This window comes from Leucoraja erinacea, chromosome 11, assembly GCF_028641065.1.
Source record: "Leucoraja erinacea ecotype New England chromosome 11, Leri_hhj_1, whole genome shotgun sequence".
Lineage (NCBI taxonomy): Eukaryota > Metazoa > Chordata > Chondrichthyes > Rajiformes > Rajidae > Leucoraja > Leucoraja erinaceus.
The window spans coordinates 24221311-24247368 of record NC_073387.1 but is presented as its reverse complement, the minus strand read 5'-3'; the positions used below and the strand labels follow the sequence as shown (position 1 = coordinate 24247368).

At 48.4% G+C, this 26058-nt stretch overlaps 2 protein-coding genes across 6 annotated transcripts in view; both read left to right on the top strand.

Annotated features, from left to right (window-relative positions):
• Window positions 1-15478, top strand: part of LOC129701585 (vascular endothelial growth factor receptor 3-like) — a 61787-nt gene extending 46309 nt beyond the window's left edge. Inside the window, 8 exon segments of the mRNA XM_055642858.1 lie at window positions 1427-1549; window positions 3395-3506; window positions 4641-4740; window positions 5991-6096; window positions 6839-6978; window positions 7530-7650; window positions 10209-10294; window positions 11089-15478. Of these exon segments, the coding sequence (XP_055498833.1) occupies window positions 1427-1549; window positions 3395-3506; window positions 4641-4740; window positions 5991-6096; window positions 6839-6978; window positions 7530-7650; window positions 10209-10294; window positions 11089-11290 (990 nt within the window). The 3' untranslated portion in view covers window positions 11291-15478.
• Window positions 15479-22382: 6904 nt separating this feature from the next.
• The window catches only part of LOC129701583 (E3 ubiquitin-protein ligase RNF130-like), a 95056-nt gene continuing 91380 nt past the window's right edge, over window positions 22383-26058 (top strand). For 2 of the 5 annotated variants that reach the window (XM_055642857.1, XM_055642853.1), the window contains exon 1: window positions 22384-23087. In XM_055642857.1, the coding sequence (XP_055498832.1) occupies window positions 22619-23087 (469 nt within the window). In that variant the 5' untranslated portion in view covers window positions 22384-22618. Of the gene's footprint in view, window positions 23088-26058 lie in introns of all 5 variants that reach the window. The other 3 variants (XM_055642855.1, XM_055642856.1, XM_055642854.1) reach the window with 3 other exon arrangements.

Genomic DNA, 26058 nt, shown 5'->3' with positions numbered 1-26058 from the left:
TGTGTTGAAGTTGGTAAGAGTTGTTGGAGACCTGCCGAAATTCTGAGGAAGTAGAGGCGTAGGTTTGCTTTCCTGACCATGGCGTCAATGTGGTTGGCCCTGGACAAAGTGTTGGGGATATTTATGCCTGGGATCCTGCCAGTCGTCCAGCTCTGTGAACGAGCATTGGCAACGACAGCAATAGGGAACCGAATATGCTTCTGGGACAGAAGTATAGAAGAGATTAGAATCAAGAAATGTAGATGCTGGTCAATACACAAAAGGACCCAAACTGCTGGAGTAACTCAGCTGGCCAGGCAGCATCTCTGGAGATCATGGATAGGTGACGTTCATGGTCGGGACCGTTTTTCAGACTGAAATGCACCTGCCCATGTTCTCCAGTGATGCTGCCTGACCCGCTGAGTTACTCCAGCACTCTGTGTCCTTTTGGGGCAGTGGTATGGAACGGCACCGTGATAGAGGTGCTGCCTTACAGACCCAGGGTTTGATCCTGACTACAAGTGTTGTCTGTACAGAGTTTGTATGTTCTCGCTGTGATCGCGTGGGTTTTCTCCAGGTGTCCAGGTTTCCTACCACATTCAAAAGACGCACAGATTTGTAGGTCCATTGGCTTTGGTCAAAATTGTCCCTTGAGTGCAGGATATTGCGAGATTACAGGGTGATCGCTGGTCGACGTGGACTCGGTGGACTGAAGGGCCTGTTTCCACTGTACCTCAAGTCTAAAGCGTGTCAGGAGAAATGGCTGGGATCAATCTTTCCAAGAGACGGTACAAGCTCGATGGGCTGATTGGCCTCCTCCAGCTCTACAGAATGATTTAATGAAGTTGGGGCAATGCTCAGTGACACAGAGGATTCACCGGCACTGGGAAAGATTGAGGCAGTGTTCCTGAAACAGGAAGGGGATGTTAAATGTGTTTCCCCCTGCCACTGAAACTACACTTCAAAAAGTAGCTCTCTGGCTGTAAAGTGCTTTGGGATGTCCTGAGGTCCTGAGGAGCGAGAGATAATCCTTCGTCCAAGCTCTCCTTCCTTTTCTCTTCTTTCCTGTTTGTGCTGGGAGTGTTCCACGGGCTCTGTGTCTCTCTGCCTGTGTCCAGCCACGACTCCACGCTGCTCCCTGCTGCTGCCTGCAGGGAACTGCAGAGGGGGTGCAGAATACACTGATTGCTGGAATAATTCATGCAGGAAGGAACTGCAGATGTTCCCCTGACTCTCAGTCTGAAGAAGGGTCTCGACAGGTGTAGGTGGGTGGGTGGTGCGTGTGAGGGATGGTGGTATGGCGGTGACTGGGTGTGTGGTGTGTGGGCAATGTGCTGTGGCAGGGGATGTGGTGGCACGAGAGGTGGGGGTGTTTCCAGGTCAGGACCGCCCCCCGGGGTCGTGAGATGAGCCGGTGCCACGGACTAACCCGCACACGCGTGTGCAGTGTATCCACAGAGACCTGGCGGCCCGCAACATCCTCCTCTCTGACAACAACGTGGTGAAGATTTGTGACTTTGGGCTGGCGAGGGACATCTACAAGGATCCCGACTACGTGAGGAAGGGCAACGTGAGTGTTCACACACCGACTGACTGAGTCCGTCACAGAAACGCCCCTTTTGGCCCACCCCATCCATGCTGACTCCTTCCCCTATCTACACTACGCTGTTAGCCTCCCTCTGTCGATACATCCTCGGGTGACGCTTGACCCATCCCAGAGAACGATCGGAGGAAATTGCCTCCAACACTGGCTATTTTAATGTCCCCAAACCAACAAGGAAGTCTCCAGACAGACTCGCTCCCCACCCTTTGCCTAAGACTCAGAAGAGGGGGCTGAGGTGCATCTGGAACTTGAGGAGCAGCCCCTTCGAATACCAAAAAGTGGTAGCAACCACTCATTCTTGCCCTGAGATTGAAGGATGGGACATTGTGAAGGCAATTTCATCTGGATTTACTCTTAGAGTTGTAGAGTCATGTTTCTCAGGTCCTTCGGCCCAATTTGTCCTCGCTGACCAAGATACCCGATCTACACTAGTCCTGTTTGTCCCATATCCTGCAAAACTATCCTCTCCACGTACTTGTTCAAATGTTGTGATATTATCTACCTCAACTACCTCCTCTGCCAGCTCGTTCCATACACCCACTGTCCTATGTGTGGAAAAAGTCACTCCTCAGGTTCCCACTAAATTCTTCCCCTCTCTCAAATCTATTCCATCTGGTTCTTGATACGCCTATCCTGGGAAAAAAGACTCAAATACTCATGTGCCATTAAGCTGGAAAGGCTGCTGAGATTTACGAGGATGCTGCCAGGACTTGAGGGCCTGAGCTACAAGGTGTGGTTGGGCAAGCTAGCACTTTACCCGATCTATTCACCCTATCAATTCCCCTCATGATTTAATACATCTCTGTATGATTTCTCCTCAGCCTCCTGTGCTCCAAGGAATAAAATCCCAGCCTGCCCAACCTCTCCGTGCAGCTCAGGGCAATGAGCCCTGGCAACATCCTCACAAATCTTCTCTTTTAGTTTAGTTCAGTTTATTGACACGTGTACATAGGTACCGTGAAAAGCTTTTGTTTTGTGCTAACCAGTCAATACATGTTTACAATCAAGCCTTAGATAGACACAAGATGCTGGAGTAACTCAGCGGGACAGGCAGCATCTCTGGAGAGAAGGAATGGGTGACGTTTCAGACTTCATTTGAACAAGTTCTCCTCTCTCGGATTCAAGAGTCAAGAAAGTTTTATTGTCATGTGTCCCAGATATGACAATGAAATTCTTGCTTGCTGCAGCACAACAGAATATGTAAACATAATACAGAACAGTAGATAAAAGTTCAGTATGTCTATATACCATAGACCATATATATATATATAATAAATAAACAGATAAAGTGCAATAGGCTGCTATTGTTCAGAGTTTGTTTTATGGCATGTTTAATAGCCTGATGGCTGTGGGGAAGTAGCTGTTCCTGAACCTGGATGTTCCAGATTTCAGGCTCCTGTACCTTCTTCCCGACAGCAATGGAGAGATGAGTGTGTGGTCAGGATGGTGTGGATCTTTGATGATGTTGGCAGCCTTTTTGAGGCAGTGACTTTTTCAGGCATTGAAGAAGTTTTCCTCCCATCTCCATCTTGAAGAAGTCCTTTACAATCAAGCTGTCCGCAGTGTACAGATACAGGATAAAGGGAATACCATGAATCATGTTTACTGCAAGATAAAGTCTAGTAAAGTCTGATCAAAGATAGTCCGAGGGTCTCCACTGAGGTAGATATTAGCTCGATTGCTCTCTAGTTTCTGGTAGTATGGTTCAGTTGGCTACATTCTCTCCAGTTTAATGACATTTGAGCGTTTGTTTCCTGTTGGAGGGGGTGTGCAGGATGGGTTGTAACACCCACTCTCCCTGTCGTTTTACAGGCTCGACTCCCACTCAAGTGGATGGCTCCGGAGAGCATCTTTGACAAAGTCTACACCACCCAGAGCGACGTTTGGTCCTTTGGAGTCCTGCTTTGGGAGATCTTCTCTCTAGGTGAGGACTCTTAGTTTTAGATTTAGTTTTACAGATACAGCGCGGAAACAGGCCCACTGGGCCCATGCCGATCAGCGATCCCCGCACATTAACACTATCCTACACACACTAGGGACAATTTTTTACTAAGCAAATTAACCTACAAACCTGTACTCCTTTGGAGTGTGGGAGGAAACCGAAGATCTCAGAGAAAACCCACGCAGGTCATGGGGAGAACGTACAAACTCCGTACAGACAGCACCCGTGGTCAGGATAGGTCTCCGGCGCTGCATTCGCAGCAACTCTACCGCTGCGCCACGGTGCCACCAGTGCAACCAAAGAAAACCCACGCGTGAAGAAAGACTGGATAGACTTGGTTTATACTCTTTAGAATTTAGGAGATTGAGAGGGGATCTTATAGAAACTTACAAAATTCTTAAAGGGTTGGACAGGCTAGATGCAGGAAGATTGCTCCCGATGTTGGGGAAGTCCAGGACAAGGGGTCACAGCTTAAGGATAAGGGGGAAATCCTTTAAAACCGAGATGAGAAGAACTTTTTTCACACAGAGAGTGGTGAATCTCTGGAACTCTCTGCCACAGAGGGTAGTCGAGGCCAGTTCATTGGCTATATTTAAGAGGGAGTTAGATGTAACCCTTGTGGCTAAGGGGATCAGAGGGTATGGAGAGAAGGCAGGTACGGGATACTGAGTTGGATGATCAGCCATGATCATATTGAATGGCGGTGCAGGCTCGAAGGGCCGATGGCCTACTCCTGCACCTAATTTCTATGTTTCTATGTCACAGGAAGAAAGTTCAAATTCCACAAAGACAGTACCCATAGTCTGGATCGATGGTAGGGTTTAGGAACTAATATTCTCTGTAGTTGTCACACAATATTTTTAGATTTTAGACATTACAGATAATGTGTAAATCGGCCCCTCGTTCCACCGAGTCCGCACCGACCAGCGATCAAACCGTACACCAGCACTATCCTACACACTAGGGACAATTTATAGAAGCGATTTACAAACCTGCAAGTCTTTAGAGTGTGGGAGGAAACCGGAGCATCAGGAGGAAACCCACGCTGGTTCTGGTGCTCTGGTGCTCGCTGCTCTGTCGTCCTTGATGCCAATCTGCACTCCTGTCTCTTTCCAGGTGTTTCTCCCTATCCTGGCGTCCAGATTAATGAGGAATTCTGCCAGCGATTGAGGGAGGGTACCAGGATGCGAGCTCCCGAGTACGCAACGGAGGAAATGTAAGGACGCATGTCTGGACTTGAAAATGATCCCATGACCAAAAGGGCTCAGTTACAGTACTGAGTTCAGTTTAGCATGGAAACAGGCCCTTCGGCCCACCAAGCTCACGCCAGCCATCGATCACCCGTTCACACTAGTTCGATGTTATCCCACTTTCTCATCCATTCCCTGCACACTGGGAACAATTTACAGAGGGCCAATTAACCTACAAATCCGCACATCTGTGGGATGTGGGAGGAAACCGGAGCACCCAGAGGAAACCCGTGTGGTCACAGGGAGAAGGTATAAATTCTGCACAGACAGCACCCAAGGTCATTATTGAACCCAGGTCTCTGGCACCATGAGGCAGCGGCTTTACCCGCTGTGCCACTCACAATAGTCTCCCCAATTACCAAGGTACCTGGAGCCCCCCTGGCGCAGTGGGAGAATTTATCAGAGCTCAGAGAATCAGCACAATGGGAGGCCATTAGACCCATTGTACTTGTGATAGGTCTTTGAAAGCGATCTCCAATTAGTTCTCCTGACCCCCTCTCCCCCCCCCCCCCCCCGGCATACACACACACCCACACACTTCCCGCATCAGTCTGAAGAAGGGGTTCGGCCCGAAACGTTGCCTATTTCCTTCGCTCCATAGATGCTGCTGCACCCGCTGAGTTCCTCCAGCATTTTTGTGCATCAAAGGGTTTCCTTGTCCTAAATTTATACAATTTACTTTCTGTTCTCATCATATTTTCTGGCAACTATTTCCAAATGAGATTATACCTGTGTTTAAGAAGGAACTGCAGATGCTGGAAAATCGAAGGTACACAAAAATGCTGGAGAAACTCAGCGGGTGCAGCAGCATCTATGGAACGAAGGAAATAGGCAACGTTTCGGGCTGAAACCCTTCTTCAGATTATACCTGTGCCGTTTGTGTTGAGACAGTGTAGAGGGAGCTTCACTCTATGTCTGATCCTGGGTGTGTGTGATGGGACAGTATAGAGTGAACTTCAGTCTGTGTCTCACCCTGAGAGTATGTGATGGAACAGTGTAGGAGGAGCTTCACCCTGTGTCTGAGCATGAGAGTGTGTGATGTGAAGTGAGGAATGAACTTCACTCTATGTCTGGCGTCTGTGACAGAGGGAATAATGTCCTGAGCTGAGGGAGAGATGGGAGAATTGAGAGTGGGGCAGCTGTTAACCTTCGACAAGGTCTTTCTCGATGAGTTCCAGTGCACAAGTGACTAACACTAACCTGCTTATTCTGGTAGCTACCGTATTATGTTGAACAGTTGGCAAGGGGAACCTAAAGACAGACCAACCTTCTCAGACCTGGTGGAGATCCTCGGAGACCTGTTGCAAGCTAATGTCGAGCAGGTGAGACTTCCTCCAAGCCACCGTGTTACTGGGTCAGCACAACACTTGGCAGCAGAGTTGTCAAATCCTGGAGTCATGGTCGGTTGATGTGCCGCCCCCTGGAACTCTGAGATCAGTCCGAGGCAGGAAACTCATCCACCTTCCTCATCTCCCCGAGTGGACCGGTTCTCACCCGGGGTTGCCCTGTAAATTCTGCTTCCTGAACCGTGGAAGAGTTGACCATTGAGTCCAAACCCATTCATGACCCATGGGGGGGAGGAGGGGGGGTGGGGGAGACAAACGTTGGCCATGGGGTCCATCCCATTCCTAACCCATGGGAGAATTCACCATGGTGTCCAAACCTATTTCTGACCCATGGGAGGCAGACGAAGAGTTGACCATGGAGTCCAAGCCATTCTTGACCCCAGCTAATGCCCCTCTTCCAATCCACAATGAGGGACAGAAGGCCCAGCATGGGAGTATGAAGAGTGACATACATGGGAGGAACAACTTTATACCTCTCCGTCCCTGCAGATGTTCTCAGACCCACAGTGACCAGCGACCGGCCCCCTGCCCCATGGTCCTCGGTTCAAGTTCCGGTCCTCAATCTGACCGCGTCCCTACCCCCTTGCACATCATGGCCCCCATGTTCCTCAGAGATGTTGCCTGACCTGCTAGGTTACTCCAGAACTTTGCGTGAATGTTTTGGGATGTCCGCTTTGTCAGTTGTGCCATGTATAGTCAAGGCTTTATTTCCTTCCAGGATGGGAAGGATTATATCCCCCTGAATATGTTACAGGCCAGGGAAGGAGAGCTGGCCTTTTCTCGTTTCCAAACGTCCTTGGCTCGTGGAGATGGCGAGATGTCCGAATGGAGAATACGATGTGACAGTATAGGACCGCGGTAAGCAATCTGTTGGATCAGGCTCCCACCCGACTCAGACACAAGCAGAGAATCAGCCCCATCCAACTTCCATTACATTCCAATCCTCTGTCCATGGGTTGTTCCTCCACAACTATCCCACGTCATCCCCCTCCCACGTCATCCCCCTCCCACCTCATCCCCCTCCCACCTCATCCCCCTCCCATCTCATCCCCCTCCCATCTTATCCCCCTCCCATCTCATCTCATCCCCTCCCACCTCATCCCCCCCATCCCTCATCCCCCTCCCATCTCATCCCCCTCCCACCTCATCCCCCTCCCATCTCATCCCCCTCCCATCTCATCCCCCTCCCAAGTCATCCCCCTCCCACCTCATCCCTGTCCCACCTCATCCCCCTCCCACCTCATCCTCCTCCTCACCTCATCCCCGTCCCCACCTCATCCCCGTCCCACCTCAGCCTGGTCCCACCTCAGCCCCCTCCCCATTTAGTTGTGAGTTGCGTTGAACTGGTGCTGGGATGTGGGTCTTGTTGAGTGAAGCCCTCCGTCTCACTGGAACTTATTTCTCTACAGATACTACAACTGTCTCTCATTGCCGGGATGCACGGCCGAGGGACATCAGATGAAGTTTGCCACAAGGGTGAAAACGTTTGAAGATATCCCAATGGAGCAGGCTGGGAACTCCATGCAGAATGTGAGTAATCCTTCGCCAACAATGTCTTTAGACTTTAGACGGACAGCGCAGAAACAGGCCCTTCGGCCCACCGATTCCACGCTGACCAGCAATCACCCCTACACTAGCACTGTCCTACACACTAGTGATTATTTACAGAGTCCAATTAATCTACAAACCTGCACGTCTTTGGGATGTGGGAGGAAACCGGAGCACTCAGAGGAAACCCATGCAGTCACAGGGAGGATGCAGAAATTCTGTACAGACTCCTACAGTCAGAATCAAACCCGGGTCTCTGGCACTGTGAGGCAGCAACTCTACTGCTGCACCACTATGTTGGGGAATCATAAAATAGAGGGAACAGGTTTAGGGTGAGAGGGGATAGATAGGAACTTGAGAGGCAACATTTTCACACAGAGGATGGTGGGTATTTGGAATAAGCTGCCAGAAGAGGTAGTTGAGGCAGGTAGTCGAGGCAAGTGAAGACACTTGGATGGGTATATGGACAGGAAAGTTTCAGAGGAATGTGGGCTGAACGCGGGTATGGGACTAGTGTAGTGAGGCATCTTAGTCCGCATGGAAGAGTTGGGCCAAAGGGCCTGTTTCCGTGCTATATGACTCTACAACTACATGACCCATTCATCATTGGCAGCATGGCAACTAGCTCTCTCTTTTCATAGTCTTGAATCAGAGGCAGACCTTCTGATGAATAGTAGGTGCCCAGGTCTGTCATCAGGCTGCATTAGGGCCACAATTTCATTCTGCAGGGTCCCAGGCAGAGGCTGGGACGACAGCACCAGCTGGTTTGTAAGGCTCACAGGTTAGACCAGGGCATTGCCTACGGAAACTACCTACTGGCACTTAAGTTGAAAAGGTAGCCAGTAACATCAGAGACTCACCATCTAGCAATGTTACAAAATTTTGAGATTTAAAAAATCAAGTCTGCAATTTATCCCATCAGATAAAGCATAAAAAGTTTAATTTGACACCTAATTCACTTTCATATCTCAAGTATTAAAAACGTTATGGCCATTTTCATACTCGGAAATTAGCATCTTGTTCCCTATTGATTTTCTATGGACATAACAAAAAAGCTGTGATCGTGGACAGTCAAAAGCCCATAACTTTCTTAAACATTAAGAGAACTGAATGAAATTTTCAATTATCATAGATTGAAGCATTCTGAAACAAATATAAAAGAATCTTACTTGGATGACCTGAAATTAAAGCATATAATTAGTTAGCTACCCAATTGTAGCTAATTCCAAACTTCAATTACTAGATCTAAACATCTATCCATTTCTTAAGAAAAGATTAACATTTTTAAATAGCCTAAGTGTCCAAATAACATTCACAAAGAATTCACAATAAAACATGATTTTTAAATCTCATTTACATTAATTTATAGGCTAAATGGAAGGAATTTAGTGTTCAATTGCTGTAAGTTAATGGCCATTTAAATCAGCTTTCGAGTGGGATCCTGTGGAACGCGCTAGTTTAGAACGTTCCCATTGCGGTAGATTTGTACCCCAAATGCACAGAAAAATACTGCGGGATTTAATGGGGCCCCAAATTAGCTACTCGCAACATAAAACTTTGTATAAAGGGATCTTAAGAAGTGCTTTTTAATGTAAAAATAAACAACCTACCTTCCGTTGTCCCCTGTATGAGATCCGGCCCGTTGTCGGTGGTCGCGGGTTTAGAGGATAATTTTTAACCTACTATAATAATTAAATAAACCCTATAAATGTAAAATGTAAAAATAGCTCCAGCGAACAAACCTCCAAGCGATTTTTCGTCAGCAACTAAGTAGGCTGAACAAGCTCGATTTGAATAGCCTAGGGAAAATCGCGTTTTAAACCCGCCCCTCTCTAAACGACGCCAAAATCACGGGCTGGGACAGATCTGCAGCGACGCTTAAGGTAGGTTTTGCAACACACCTACACCATCACTTCACTCCTGCCATCAAGAGGAAGGTGCAGAAGCCTGAAAACCATGACCTCCAGGTTTAAGTACATCTTCTTCCCAGCAACGAGCAGACTCTTGAACACTGGACAGGATTAATCTCAGCAATAAGCTGTCTTTGGTTGCACTAAGGATTTGAGATATTTTGTACTACTATTGGGGTTATTAAGTTATAGATTTTTAAAATTATGTTATCTATGAGTATTATGTTTACAAGATCAAGGGTCTGGCAGTCCATTGAGTCTGCAGATACAAGTTCTGGACACAATGGCGCAGTGGTAGAGTAGCTGCTTCACAGTGCCCGGGTTCAATCCCGATTACGGGTGCTGTCTGTACGGAGTTAGCATGTTCTCCCTGTGACCGCATGGGTTTTCTCTGGATGCTCCGGTTTCCTCCCACATTCCAAAGACGTGTGGTTTTCCAGGTTAATTGGCTTCTGTAAATTGTCTCTAGTGTGTAGGATAGAACTAATGTACGGGTGATCGCTGGTCAGCATGTACGCAGTGGGCCGAAGGGTCAGTTTCCCCGCCGTGTCTCTAAATTCCAAATCGTAAAAAATCATGTGACAGCTACAGGGAAAATTAGCTCCTAATCTCTTCCGTCCTTCCTTCCAGGACAACCAGACGGACAGTGGGATGGTGCTGGCACCAGAGGAGCTTGAGAAGATGGACGCTTCACATGAACATCAACTGGCCTTCAGGTGAGACAGAAGGTGTGGGCGGCACACTCGGATTTGCCTTCCTGAAGTCAACGATCAGCTCCTTGGTCTTCCTGCCGTTCAGAGCCTTCCGTCTGGCCTCCAGGATGAGACAGAGCCCATCTCATCTTCAGCTCCAGATGGAGCCCATGTCTGACCTTCAATCCAAACAGAACCCATGCCCAATGTCCAGTCCAAACCGAACCCATGTCCAGCGTTGAGTCCAGGGGAACCCATATCACAGTCATAGTCATACGGCTTGGAAACAGGCCCTTCGGCCCAACTTGGCCATGCTGACCGAAATCCCATATCTACACTAGTCCGACCAGCCCAGTTTTGGTCCTCTAAACCTTCCCTACCCTCTACCTGTCCAAGTGTTTCTTAAATGATATGATAGTACCTGCCTCAGTTACCTCCTATGGCAGCTCGTTCCATATACTCACCACCCTTTGTGTGGAAAAGGTTGCCCCTTGGATTCCTATTAAATCTGTCCCCCCTCACCTTAACCCTGAAGAATGTCTGAAGAAGGGTCCCGACCTGAAACGTCACCCATCCTTTTTCTCCAGAGATGCTGCCTGACCCGCTGAGTTACTTTAGCACTTTGTGTCTATCTTTGGTATAGACTAGTATCTGCGGTTCCTTTCTATACCTTAAACCTTTGTCCCCTGGTTCTTGATTCCCCTACCCTGGGTAAAGTATCTGGCCTTCAGGCCCTGGTGATGCATCGTCTAACCAACTCCCCACCACTAGTGAGGACATGTGACGCTAACGCTCGTCCGCTCTCTCCTCTCCGGCAGGAAAGCCTCAAATCCAGCATCGGTGCCAAGGGCATGCCGGCTGACCGATGGGCAGGGTGACCGGTGCCGGCCTGGTTCGGACTGGTGCCCCGGCGTCCACAGCGGTGACTGTGGACACACCTCGCAGGCGGGCGGGGAGTGCGAGGAGCGGAGGATCCAGTCCTCAGAAGCCGGCCTCCTGAACATCATCTCCCCCTTCTAGGACTCATCCCCCATGGAGGGGCTAACGCCGCAGGATCCTGGCTCAATGCAATCCTCGGACGTCACTCCAACGAACCCCTCACTCACGCTCGGACACTGCTCTGGATCTGCCGCGGTGGCTCTGGATCGGAACCTCTGGAGAATTCCAAGCCTGGCGCAGTCCAGAATCATCCACCAACCACCCAGATCCACTCCACTGCCTGGAGTCTGTCAGTTCACAACCTGTGCTGTCGAATATTAGCTAAATAACCATCCGGACAGGCCACTATCTCATTGTTCAAAGACTCCTCCTGAAAGATTCATTCAAATCACATTTCTTTCTGCATCTACTGTCTCAAAGTCGAGTCGCTTACTCGGAATCCATGAGTGTTTAAAATATGTTTTATGAAATATTGAACTTTTTTTTGTGAGTGCCCCTTTGTACCAAGTTGGGGAGTGGGATAAGTCAGTCCCTCTCGTGGAGGGGTCTGTGGTGAGATTGTCAGTGCTTTACCAAGAGGAATGTCTGTGTCAGTTCACCTCCTGCTGGGAAAGCTCATGAGGGTTCCTTCCTGCAGATCCGATCCTTTCAGTGATCTCCCCCTCCCTCCTCCAGACGTGCCCAGCCTTATCGCTGTAACAGACCTGGTTCAGGAGATCTCCCTCTCCCCCAGAATTGCTCGATGGGTAGACTGACTTGGGTGGAAGATCACTGGTGGGTTTGAGGGGAGAGGACAACTAACTCTGGCAAGTGTTAAATCAATCTTTTGATCACTTTTTGGGTTCAGAGGGATTCTAATGATGTTACTGATTGAGTTCGAGTTATTCTGATGCTTTGAAACTAATACTGTTGTTGTTAATTCTGGGCAGGTGCCTTGCCCAGTGGAGGTATATGATACTCTGGACTAATTATTCACTGTTCTCTTTCCACACCACATTCAATGTCGTAAAATGAACCAAACCATCTTATATTGGGAGGGGCTATCAAACAAAAACTAACCATGGAGTCACCAGACAAGGTGCATAAAAATGGCGGCCAGTGGCGCAGTGGTAGAGTTGCTGCCTCACAGCGCCAGAGACCCGGGTTCGATCCTGACCTCAGGAACAGTCTGTACAATTTTTATGTTCTCATCATGACTGCGTGGGCTTTCTCCGGGTGCTCTGGTTTCCTCCCACTCTCCAAAGACATATAGGTTAGCAGGTGAATTGGTTTCCATAACTTGTAAATTGGCCCTATGTGTGTAGGATAGTGCTTGTGTAAGAGGTGATCGCTGGGCGGCGTAGATTTAGTGGATTGAAGGAGCTGCATCTCCACAAATCACCCTATTGCCCAAAATACTATCCAGTGTCAATGTTCCATCCAAAAACCTCATCCTCCTCATCTCAACATCACATCTACCAAAACTCCATAACTAACCTCCAGTCCCCATTGTCCCACGCACCCCACCTCTCCCCCAGTGTGTCTCTGCGTCCTGAACTCATTGGCCACAGTTGGTGCCTAGTTTCATGTTCATGTCATACGAGCAGAATGAGACAATTCGGCCCATCGGGTCTACTCCGCCATTCAATCATAGCTAATCTATCTGTCTTTTCATCTCGACCCTATTCTCCTGCCTTCTCTCCATAACGCCCAACACCCGTTCTAATCAAGAATATATCAATCTCCGCCTTAAACAGCCTCCACAGCCTTCTGTGACAATGAATTACGCAGATTCGCCACCCTCTGGCTAAAGAAATTAATCTCCTTTCTGAATTCCCTTCCCACTCCCGCACTCCCCCCCCCCCCCCCCCCCCCTCCTCCCTGAGTGCATTCACTGCTCTGAGCTTCATATTAAGGCCCCCTGTGATTTAACAAGTGATATCACAGTGCCTAATGTTCTTCTTGATCTTGGATTTGCTGCTGACTCCTTTAATTATATTTCCTGGTTGTTATCACATACCTCCGCCTCAAAACTGGAAATGCAACCGGGGAGGGGCTTGTTGCCAATGGGTACACTGCAGCTAGTAAAGATGGAGGTTTGTAAGGAGCTATAGAGGTAACATTCACAGGCAGAGCTGCTGCGTGTGACTCTCCTTCCTCTCTCTCCCTCATCCGCATTGTCCTCATATAGTCGTACAGCACAGACCCAACTCAGCCACGTTGATCAACATGACCAATCTAAGCTGATCTCATTTGCCTGCGTTTGGCCCATATTCCCCTCTAAACCTTCCCTGTCCATGGACCTTACATCTTGTATATAATGTAATTGTACCCACCTCTACCATCTTTGGGGCGGAACAGTGGCGCAGCGGTAGAGTTGCTGCCTTACAGTGCCAGAGACCCAGGTTCAATCCTGACCACGGGTGTTGTCTCTATGGAGTTTGCACGTTGTCCCCGTGACCACGTGGGTTTTCCCCGGGTGCTGCTGTTTCCTCCCAGACTCCAAAGAAGGACAAGTTTGTAGGTTAATTGGCTTTGGTAAAAATTGTAAATTGTCTCTAGTGTGTAGGAGTGTAAGGGATCGCTAGTTGGTGCGGGCTAAAGGGCTTGTTTCTGCACTGTATCCCTGAAAATAAAAATAAAACACCTCCTCTGGCAGATCGGTCCATACACCCACCACCTTGTGTCAAAAACCTGCCGCACATGTTGAATCTTTCCCCTCTCGCCATAAATCTATGCCCTCTAGTTTTGGACTCCTCCATCCCTGGAAAAAGGTCTGTGACCATCCACCTTATCCATGCCCCTCGTAATTTTATTTACTTCACGAATGTTACCTCTCAGCCTCCTGCGTTCCATGTATCTGTCAAAATGTCTCCTAAATGTTGTTACTGTTCCTGCCTCAACTACTTCCTCTGGCAAGGCGAGTCACTGTGGCGGATCTGTGTCTGTCGCCTCCGTGTTTAACGTGTTACTTGGTGTGGGGACACGCGTGTTTGAGAATGAATCCTGACTAGCCATTGGCGCTGCCCCTGATTGTTTACAGTTCCATAATAATAACGGGGAAAAATCTTCACAGATCATTTTATACGGCGGGGTGGGAGGGGGAATGATATCTCACTTATAGAAGGAATTGCTAAAAGTTACACTAAGATGTTATCTACATTTAACGATTTGCAGCATGATAAACGTTTTCCTGTGTGTGTGATGTATATTGTACATAGCATATTGTGGGCAACTGGATATGGGATGTTTCCGAAGCATGTATAACACGGAAATAAAAAACATCTTTGGATTGTGAAGCTCTGAGGAGCTGGCTCCCCTGATTAATCCCCACAGCAGCCAAACTTCTCGATCTTGGACTTTAGCCGCACAGAGAGAAAATAAAGCTTGCTGGCACGGCTCTCGTTCACCCGTCCAATTGCCCCGAAGGATCTTACAGCCAAGCCGCGACATTTCTAATGGAGAACAGGGGGCGGCACAGTGGCGCAGCGGTAGAGCTGCTGCCTCACAGCGCCAGAGACCCGGTTCGATCCTGACTATGGGTGCTGTCTGTACGGAGTTTGTATGCTCTCCCTGTGACCGCATGGGTTTTCTCCGGGTGCTCTGGTTTCCTCCTGCACTCAAAAGACGTACAGGTTTGTAGGTTCATTGCTTTTGGTTAAATTGTCCCTAGTGTGTTGGATAGTGCTAGTGTACGGGGTGATCGCTGGTCGGTGTGCTTGGTGGGCCAAAGGTCCTGTTTCCACGCTGCATCTCTGAAGTCTAAAGTAAAGAATGTTCAGCAGGCAGTCACTACATACTCAGGAATCTCCTAACATCCAGATAACAGGGTCACAGCATGCAAGGTTCTTTACACAGAGGGTGGTGGGTGCCTGGAACTTGCTGCCAGGGGTAGGGGTGGAGGCAGATACAATAGTGGTGTTTGAGAGGCTTTTGGACACATGGATACACAGGGATTATGGATGAATGTGGATCACGTGCAGGCAGAGGAGGTTAGTTTAATTTGGCGTCATGTTCAGCATGGACATTGTGGGCCGAAGGGCCTGTTCCTGTGCTGTGCTGTTCTACATTGGGGCACTTGTCTCCAGAAAAGAGTCTGAGAGATTTACTCAGTAAAGGCCTCCATAGCGATGGAAGTTCCTTCGGCCCAACTTGTCTGCGTTGATGTACTGGGCTAGTCCCCTCTGCCTGTATTTGGCCCATATTTCTCTAAAGTTTTCATATACCTAGATCTGTGCCAACATGTTTGGAAGTTGTAATTATATTTGCTTCTATAGCTTCCTCTGGCAACTCATTCTAGATAAGGACTACCCTCTGAGTGAAAAAATTGCCCCTGAGGTCCCCCTTATATTTCTGCCCTCACCATAATATGTCCATTCTCTTCACCATTGGTTGAGGGGGTGACTGACAATCCTAAACCTCCTGTCTTCAACCGGGGGGAGGAGGAGTCATGCTGCCTCCTACAAAAATTATAATCCAGTGTTCCCATAGACCATACCTGCAGCATCTGCCTGCATTCCCAGCTGGAAATCGAGGAAGGATTGAGGGAAAATACAGTCTTGGGATGTATAAACCTCGTTGAGAAAAGGTAAACACAAGTCGGAGATACAAGAGACTGCAGACGCTGGAATTTCAAGCACAAAACAAAGTGCTGGTGGAACTCAGCGGGTCAGGCAGTATCTGTGGAAGGAATTGACAGAGACATTTCTTGTTGGGGCTTTTCTTCAGACTGAAATGTCGTCTGTTCGTTCCCTCCACAGGTGCTGTCTGACCTGCTAAGTTCCTCCAGCACTTTGTGGTGTGCTCAACGTGTGGGTGGGATTTGGATGAATGGGTATAGGAATTGCAATATATGTAGTAATAAATAATTCTGAGGTACAGCAGCTCAGAAATAATGTGATTGTGGCAGGGGCCTCCAAATGATAACTTCTGAATATAACCATTTTGGGACAGTGATTACTTGAGTGGGCACAGTCTATCTTACACTAAAGCATAGTTTCTGTGGAGGAGATTCAGTAGGTGGGGGGAGGCGATGATGGGGGAGAGTGTCCATGGGAGGGGATTCAGTGGGTGGGGAGAGTGTATATTCAAATTACTGTGATAAATACCCAATTCCTGGTTTGTTCCTTGTGTATATTTCTCATGCCATTGATCTACTCTCTGACAAGTGTTTGTGTCACTTGAGCTTCACAGATGTAAGTTACCTTCATCAATTAATTATTTTCACATTTTTTTTCAAATTGGTATTTGTTGACAGTGTCAGTTTCCTGGAAGATTTATTACATCTTTCAATTGGTGATCTTCAATCAATAGCAATTTGCTTAATAACATGATATATGAAGTAAATGACAGACTTTTGTTCAATCTTTAGTTACAGTTAATTGTGAAGGCCTTTTTAAAAAATGACAGACGTTCCCTATTGATTCCTATCTCAGGTTTTACTATAATAGTAAAATAAGCTGAAAATCGATAAATGGTTCTCTATTTCTTGTACTTTTGATTTAGTGTGGGAACATGAGAAGGGATTGGAAGCATGAGAGTTCACAGTCTATTTCTCAGATAACAGATTTAAAAAGCATATTCATTCAACAGTCAGAAGAAACTGCAGATGCTGGAATCATGAACAAAGTACAAAGTCATGGAGGAACTAAGTAGATCAGGTATCTGTGGTGGAAATTGACAGGTAATATTTTGAGATGGGACCCATCTTCTGAAATGTCATCTGTCAATTCCCTCCACAGATGTCGCCTGCCCCGCTGAGCTACTCCGACACTTTGTGTTGTATTCATTATAACAAAGAAAACTTAAATGAAGTACAATTCTGGAAAATTTCAATGAAGTGCATTTCCTCACATTGATAAAGAGCTCAAATTGTTTTTTTTTTTTAATTAGAAACCGTCACACATCTCAAAATACATAATGCTCTGATTAGCCATAAAAATATAAAAGGACAATTTTTTAAAGTCAAAGAGACAATAAATGTTGTGACACAATGGCCAGAGATGAAAAGACAAAATGTGTGATATAAGGATGATAGAAGAGGCACGAACTGTGAAGCTAGAGGAAGGAATGTGGGTAGAAGGTGGGGAGAGGGGGGGGGGGGGGGGGGGGGGGGGCGGGAAGTTGGGGAAAATGTGTTAATCCAAGTTCATACCGTTCATATCCTTGCATGGATGCTGCAGTTTCACTGCTCAACACCAGAGGGAGCAGCGAGCACGACACAGAAGTATCGTGATAGAGTCAACAGACGCAGAAACACTGGCCCGGGACGGAGTCGCAGAATATTTTATTTATCCGAGGGGGCATATGGAGCTACCACACTCGGTGCTGCCCCTACCACTTTCAGTACTGCCCCTACCACTTTCAGTACTGCCCTCTCAGACAGCAAACGTCCTCACACCTGCCCTTCAATTGGAGTAATTTGAACCAAAGATAATCGATTTCAGTATCAGTATGTGTGTGAGATATCTTAGAGAGGAAACAAGACGACCACCTGATGGTTGGTTAATGTCTTAAAGGGATGAAGGAGCATGAAATCAGATAGGCCACAAGGAACTGCAGATTGCTGGCTTACCAAAAAAAAAGCCAAACTGTAAAGAGGAGTCATCAACACACTGTGTCTTTACTACTATTTATTGATAATACACAAACGTTACTGCCTTAGCTGTACGTGGTCTGTCACAGGAGCTAGAGAGAGATCAATGGGTGGGGAGGTTGCAATTATACTTCTGATATGGGGAGTGGTTAGTAGTGGTGAGGTCACTATATTAAAGGTACATGCACATGTCATCTACATCCTTCCCCTTGGAAACAAAAGCAATACAGTAGTGACGGGGCGACCACGGTTCATGTGCTACGAGCAGGTAAGCAAACAGTTAAACAACAGATGAGCAAACAGCTAAGCAAATTCACCATAGCGGACAGGCGGCTTGACCAGCCGCCCGGACCGGGTACGCAGCTCGCCATCTCCCCCCACTGCAGGAAGAGCATGGGCCGGAGCGGGAGCGGGTGACCGAACCGGGGATCCAGGAGGAGAAAGAGTAGGTGGAGTCAGAGGAGGGGATGCAGGCGCAGCGGGTGGACAGGCAGGGAACGAGGGCTACCAGGCGGAGAGCGGGGCTGGAAGAGCTGAGATGGCAGGGACCGAGGCATATGTGGGGCGGCAGGCAGTGTGGCGGACAACGGAGGCGAGAAAGGGTCGGCAGGCAGTGGTGGGGGCTCGTTGACAAGCCGCAGATGTTGGCGGGACCGGCGGTAGATGGTACCGTCGTGGTCGACCAGGTAGGACCGCGGCGAACCAGCATCATCGACGACGGTGGCAAGCTTGGAGTGACCGGAGGGGGACTGAATCCGGACGACTTGGCCGGGGAACAGATGCGGTAGGGGACGGCAGGACTGGTCGTGGGAGCGCTTTTGCACTGCGTGCTTGAGGGCAATGTGCTCCTGGACAGCAGCAGGCTGGAGAACAAAGGGCACGAGGGGCTGCTGGGTCACAGGGAGTGGTTAGTAGTGGTGAGGTCACTATATTAAAGGTACATGCACATGTCATCTACATGTCTGGTCTCCAATTGGAGGCGTGGGTTCGAATCCCACTTCTGACACCATGTAAAGAGGAGTCATCAACACACTGTGTCTTTACTACTATTTATTGATAATACACAAACGTTACTGCCCTAGCTGTACGTGGTCTGTCACAGGAGCTAGAGAGAGGTCAATGGGTGGGGAGGTTGCAATTATACTTCTGATATGGGGAGTGGTTAGTAGTGGTGAGGTCACTATATTAAAGGTACATGCACATGTCATCTACACAAACCTGCACGTCTTTGGAGTGTGGGAGGAAACCGGAGTACCCGGAGGAACCGACTTGGTCACAAAGAGAATTAACAAATTCCGTAAACAGCACCCATAGTCAGGGTCAAACCCAGTCTCTGGCGCCGTGAGACAGCAACTCTACCGCAGCGCCACCGTGCCACCCCATTGTGTTGGGATGCATCACAGTTTAGTTCGGTAACAGCTCTGCCCAAGAGCACAATAGCAGAAAGTTGTGGATGTAGCCCCATCCATCACACAGACCAGAATTCCCACCACCGGCTCTTCTTGACCAGCCCAGCTCTGGTTCCCATCAATCCCTCGACAAGGGAGATGGCCAGTGCTGTTAGGCACTGGAGTGGGAGTGTTAGCTCCCTTGGCGGACTTGCCCCTGCTTCTGAGGTAGTCTCGCTGGAGTTTTTAGCTCCATGACCTTCCTCTGGCTTGGACACTCTTATTTCTTGTTTGAAGTGCTGATCCCATCTTCCATGTCTGTCTCCAGTCTGAGGTTGGTCCTGACTTTGCTGTTAGAGGCTGTCTGCCGTTTTAGGGCGGTATTTCAGCGGTTCTCGGCTGCGAGTCTCCTTGTCGGGAGCCTGCAGGGGTGCCGTCTGGTTTTAAATTTCCCTCCAGTCCGCTGCTGTTGGTCAGACAGCTGTTTTAGCGGACTGGTCATCAGCACAGCACCCGTGTCTCTGGACCCCAGCGTGTGCGGTCCCATTGCCGCCTCTCCCCCCTCCACTGTCGGCTCCTTCCCTGGAGTCGAACGGGGACCGCTTCCCTCTGCTGCTTTGCTCCCCCTGGAGCAAAAACAAACGCAAAGACCGTCCTTAAACTGAAGGTACGTACTTACCTAACGTTCCTTTCCTTCAGGCTCGTAGCGGGAGCGCCTGACTCCCGATGCGCCACTGTTGCACTGCTGGCGTTAATGCCGCGCATGCGTGCTGAGCAGGTGACTCCAAAGTAAAATCAAAGACTTGTCCCTGTCCCTGTCCCTGTCCCACCCTAGTCATTCTTTCTTCTCCCTGCTCCGTCCGGCAGAAGATACAGAAGCTTGAAAACTTGCACCACCAGACTCAGAAACACCTTCTTCCCCTCTGTTATCAGATTCTATCTCTATAGATATATTCTGCACTCTTCTTATTTATTTATTTTTAAGTAATACCAAATGTACTCATGTATGGCATGATTGGCCCCAATAGCTTGTAAAACAAATCTTGGGATAAGTGACAATACAGTAACCCAAACATCTACCCCTCTAAGGCTTCCTCTTTCTAAGTCCGTGCCTCTGTATCAGAGGGCAGTGGGGTTTGAACCAGGCACAAAGATGACACAATGTTCTAGTGAACTAAAGTTGTCTGAAACCAAATCGGGCTTTGCGATGAATCCAGCAAGGAGACAGAAGACAAACTGAGAGAGTAGTGATTTCAATTCCCATTTCTGAATCCCACTTCTGCTTCAGCAGACAGATTACGTAACCATCCGTGACCACATCTCCAGCTAGAACTCTTGCCTCATCTTCATCGTTCTTCCCCAACTGGCCCTAAGGTATTTAAAGATGTGACACCCCTCTCTCGCTCTGAAGTAACGTGCACATCTGCTGCAACATTTTTTGCTGCATAAGGAAATTTTGTAAGTGGCTTGTCTTGGAATAAAAGAGGCAGGAGGAACTGCAGGTTCTAGAGCCCTGAGCAAAACATCAACTGGAGGAACAGCTGGTCAGACAGCTTCTGTCGGGGGAATGGACAGGTGACATTTCAGGTCGGGACCCTTCTTCAGATTGATCCAAACACTTCAACCTGAGGAAGAGTCCTGACCCGAAATGTCACCTATCCATTCCCTCCACAGATGCTGCCTGATCCGCTGAGTTACTCCAGCACTTTGTGCTTGCTCAAGGTTCCAGCATCTGCACTTCCCTCTATCTCTGTGCCCCTTAGTTTGAGTTTCAGTTTGAGTTTAGTTTATTGTCACTTGTACCGAGGTACAGCAAAAAGCTTTTGTCGCATGCTAACCAGTCAGTGGAAGGACAATACATGATTACGATCGAGCCATACACAGTGTACAGATACACGATAAGGGGAATAACATGAATAACGTTTAGTGCAAGATAGAGCCAGTAATGTCTGATCAAAAATAGTCCGAGGGTCTCCAATGAGGTAGCTAGTAATTTTATATGTTTCAAGAAAATCCCCTCTCAATTTTCTAAGTTCCAGAGTATACAAGCCCAGCCGCTCCATTCTCTCAGCATGACAGTCCCGCCATCCATGGAATTAACCTTGTGAACGTACGCTGCACTCCCTCAATCGCAAGAATGTCCTTCCTCAAATTTGGGGACCAAAACTGCACACAATACTCCAGGTGTGGTCTCACTACGGCCCTGTACAACTGCAGGACCTCTTTGCTCCCATAACTCCTCTTGTTATGAAGGCCAATATGTCATTCACTTTCTTCACTGCCTGCTGTGCCTGCATGCTTACTTTCATTGACTGATAAACAAGGACTCCCTGATCCCATGGTAAACATAGAAACATAGAAATTAGGTGCAGGAGTAGGCCATTCGGCCCTTCGAGCCTGCACCGCCATTCAATATGATCATGGCTGATCATCCAACTCAGTATCCCGTACCTGCCTTCTCTCCATACCCTCTGATCCCCTTGGCCACAAGGGCCACATCTAACTCCCTCTTAAATATAGCCAATGAACTGGCCTCAACTACCCTCTGTGGCAGAGAGTTCCAGAGATTCACCACTCTCTGTGTGAAAAAAGTTTTCCTCATCTAAAGGACTTCCCCTTCTCCCAACTTGACACCATTTAGATAATAATCTGCCTTCCTGTTTTTGTTCCCAAAGTGGATAACCTCACATTTATCCACATTAAACTGCATCTGCCATGCATCTGCCCACTCACCCAACCTGTCCAAGTCACCCTGCATTCTCATAGCACAGTTCACACTACCACCCAGCTTTGTGTCATCTGCAAATTTGCTAAAGCTACTTTGAATCCCTTCATCTAAATCATTGATATATATATTTTTTAATTTCGTTCAGACCATAATCTATAATCTTTGGTGTGAAAGGCGCCTCGTGCTCGGGGTGTGGGGGGGAGAGAGCGAGAGAGCCACTCCGCGCATGCGCTTTGCCATCATGGGGCACGGAACCGCCTCTGCGCGTCTTCAAAGGGGGAGGGGAGGGCGGGAGGCGCCGTTGTGCGCGTGCGTGGTGGCATCGCTGGGTCACGAGCCGCGCCGCGGGAACCGCCTCCGCGTGTGTGTACAAGGAGGGGAGGAGGGGAAGTTGTGCGCACGTGCCGAGCAACCGGGGTGGGGGGGGGAGGAGGAGCGGGACCCCATGCGCATGCGTGTTGGGAGGGGAAGGGGAGGGGGCGAGGGTGGCGGGGGCTGCGCCACGCCGCGCATGCTCGACCGTGGCCGCTCGGCCAGCTCCGCTGTCAAAAGCCGGAGCGGATGTTTTTAACGGACACGCGGCGGGAGTTGACCGCGCACCGAGTGATTCGCGATCGATCTTTCTCACACTCATCCCCCACTCACCTCGAAAACAATGGAAAAGCTGAAGTAAAGTGGGTCGGGCTTTGATCGGGAGAGTGGTAAAAGGCTGCTGGAAGATGAGGCGGGTGTCGCACGCCGGGCGGCCGCAGTGGGCCATCTACTTGTGGCTGGTGCTGGGGGTCGCCGGCCGCGCCGCCGCGCTCTCCGACCACCTGAGCGACCAGGACGAGCCGGTGGTGGCGGAGGTGAACATGTCGTACGTGGAGCCGGGCAGCGGGCGTCTGCGGCCGGTGCCGGTGCCGGGCCGCGCCGGGGACGGCCGCTACGGTCTGGATTCGCTCATAGCCGGTGTGGCGGATGGCACGGTGCTCGCCCCGATGCCCGCCTCTGCCCGCAGCCGCCTGGGCTGCGAGCCGCACACCCGCTTCGCCGTGCCGCCCAACACCCAGCGCTGGATCGCGCTGCTGCGCCGCGGCAACTGCACCTTCAAGGAGAAGATCATGAACGCGGCGGCGAACCGGGCCATCGCCGTGGTCATCTACAACAACGTGAGCGGCGACGACCTGGTCAACATGGCACACAAAGGTGAGGGGTGGGGGCGGATGGAGGGACGGGAGGAGTGAGGGTAGAGGAGAGTGGGGTGACGGTGGATGGAGGGAGAGAGGATGGGGTGAGGGTGGAAGGGTGGAAGAGGGGGGAAGGGGTAGCGAGGGTGGAGGAAGGGGGTAGTGAGGGTGAAGGGAAAGGGAGGAGGGTGCAGTTGGGAATGTTGAGGAGGAATGAGGATAAGGGATGGTGTCGAGTGAGAAAGTGTGGAGTGAAAAGGAGAAACGAGGGTGGGGGATGTTGTCTAGAGTAAGGAGGAACATGAGAGCAGAGTGTGTGGTTCAGTCAGGAGGAATGAGGCTGGCGGAGGCTGTCTGGAGTTAGGAAGAGGATGGTGGAGGATGCTGCCTAGTGCGAGGAGGAACAGAGTGGAGGAGGAATGAGGGTGGTGAGGAGTTGTCTGGGGTGAGGAAGATGAGAGTGGATTATGCAGCCTGAAATCAGGAGGAATGAGGGTGGAGGATGCTTCCCAGAACGAGAAGGAGGAAAAGGATGGCAGAACATACAGCACATAAACCAGCCCTTTGGCTAAATACCGACGAAGATGCCCCATCAACACTCATGCCATTGTCCCCACATTTAGCCTCTATCCCTCTAAACATTTCCTATACATATACCAAATGTCTTTTAAATACTGTCATCGTACCATGCCTCAACTATCTCCTCTGGCAGCTCGTTCCACCGCCCCCTCTGTGTGGAAAAAGTTGCCTCTCGGGTTCTTATTAAATCTTTCCCCTCTCTCCATAAACATATGTTCTATAGTACTTGATCCCCCTAATCTGGGTAAAAGACTATGCATTCACCCTTCTATTACCCCCATGATGCTATACATCTGTATAAGATCACCCCTCGGCTTCCTGCACTTCAAGGAATAAAATCCTAGCCTGTCCAACCTCTCCTTATTGCACGGCCCCTCAAATCATGGAAGTATTCTCGTAAATCTTCTCAGAAATGAGGTTGCGGTATGACAGTGGCATATGCAATTGGGAGTGAGGAGGAGGAAAAGAATGGTGGAGAAGTTGCAGGGAATGAAAATGAAGAGGTGGGTCGAGGATGCTGCTTAGAGTGAGGATGATGCTGCCAGCAGTGAGAAGGGGCTGAAGTGGGGGAGATGGGGAGGAGTAGAATTTCAATGGATCGGAAGTTAAGAGGGAAGTATGTGAGTGATGATCCTGCCGTAAGTGAGGAGAAGAGTTGGGGGGGGGGGGAGGTTGGGGAAAGGATGGGGCACCCTGTCTGGAAAGTGGTGGTAAAGAAATGAATGGAGAAATTGGGGGGTGTGTGAGGGGAAAACCATGATGCTGGTTATAGGCTTTGCTCTGAGTCAAGGGGAAGACCCATACAGGAAGCATTTATAGAAATATGTGTCAATTGTGAGTGTTATTCCGAGCATCTGAGATGAGAAATGTTTCAAACGTTGAAAGGTAAAATAAGAATAGACCAAAATGCATAACGTCATTTGAAGAGAGAGATGAGTTAAAACCGTTAGACTGACACACTTCCTCACATTTTAAGTATATTCCTTGTACGTTTCCATCCTGCACATCACTAGCCAGGCCCAGCAGCTGCTTATAGTTTAGTGGCATTGTTCTTTTGCATTTTCAGTCTGATTTAATTGTAAGACTAATGTATGTGTTTTTACAAAGGAAATATGCTCCATTTTGTACATTGAACGTGAATTTTTACATTATTTTGCTTAATTGCTATGTACAGCTCCGTATTGTCACCTTGTAAAGGGAAATTAATTTTTGAATGTTAGTAGTAAAAAACAAAACTACTTTTGTAGTCATTTCAGTTAACCAACTGGGCCCTTTAAAAGAAAGTCAGCATTTTTCTACATCGAGTGGATAATCTATAATCAATTTTATATGTCTGAGTGATATCATCAGGAGGTGCAACTCCAGAGCCATTAAAATCATGGGAGACCCCTTCCACCCCGGCAACGGACTGTTCCAGCTGCTACGGTCAGGCAAATACCTCCGTTGCCATGCTGTGAGAACGGAGAGGTTGAGAAGGAGTTTCTTCCCAGAGGCCATTAGGACTGTAAACTATCTCACCAGGGACTAACTTTTACTGTACCACTCTACTGCTTTTTTTTTTTAATTGCTGTTTTTTTCCCCATTTTCCTTCCGCCCACAATATTTAATATGTAAAAGAATATGTGATTCTGTTCCATTATGTTTGTAGTTTGTTTGGTTGTTTGTTTGTTTGTCTTTTTGCATAAAGTCTGCGAGCATTGCCACTTTTCATTTCACTGCACATCTCGTATGTGTATGTGACGAATAAACTTGACTTGACTTGACTTGATATTTGTTTCTCTAAGTTTTGGGTTTAGGTTTATTTTTATCATGTGTACTGAGGTACAATGAAACGCCTTGTTTTACATGCTATCCAGTCAGATTAGATTTTGTTTTTAATAGAGATACTCAAATTTTTTTTTTTTATTCCACTACAAGCAGAACACCACCAGATTGAGAAATTTAGATAAATGGAGTAATGGTCAGCTGATGTCATATTTCACTTTATGTGTAACTGTCTCAAACATAACACCAAATGTTCTTGCACTATTGCAAAAGCAATATCATTATAGCTGCACTATTGAAGTGTATATTGTTGCAATATATATGCTGTTTTTCATTAATGGTTAAGATTAGGATTGTTTCTTGTGCCTCATTTGCAAGGTTTCACTGCTGGTAGAGTTTGCCTTCAGTTGGTACCATCATTTTGACATTGAGTAACCTGGTTGTGTCTTGCCTATTAGACGTAGAAACATAGAAAATAGGTGCAGGAGTCGGCCATTCGGCCCTTCGAGCCTGCACCGCCATTCAGTATGATCATGGCTGATCATCCAACTCAGTATCCTGTACCTGCATTCTCTCCATACCCCCTGATCCCTTTAGCCACAAGGACCACATCTAACTCCCTCTTAAGAAGGCAGTGCAAAGATTAT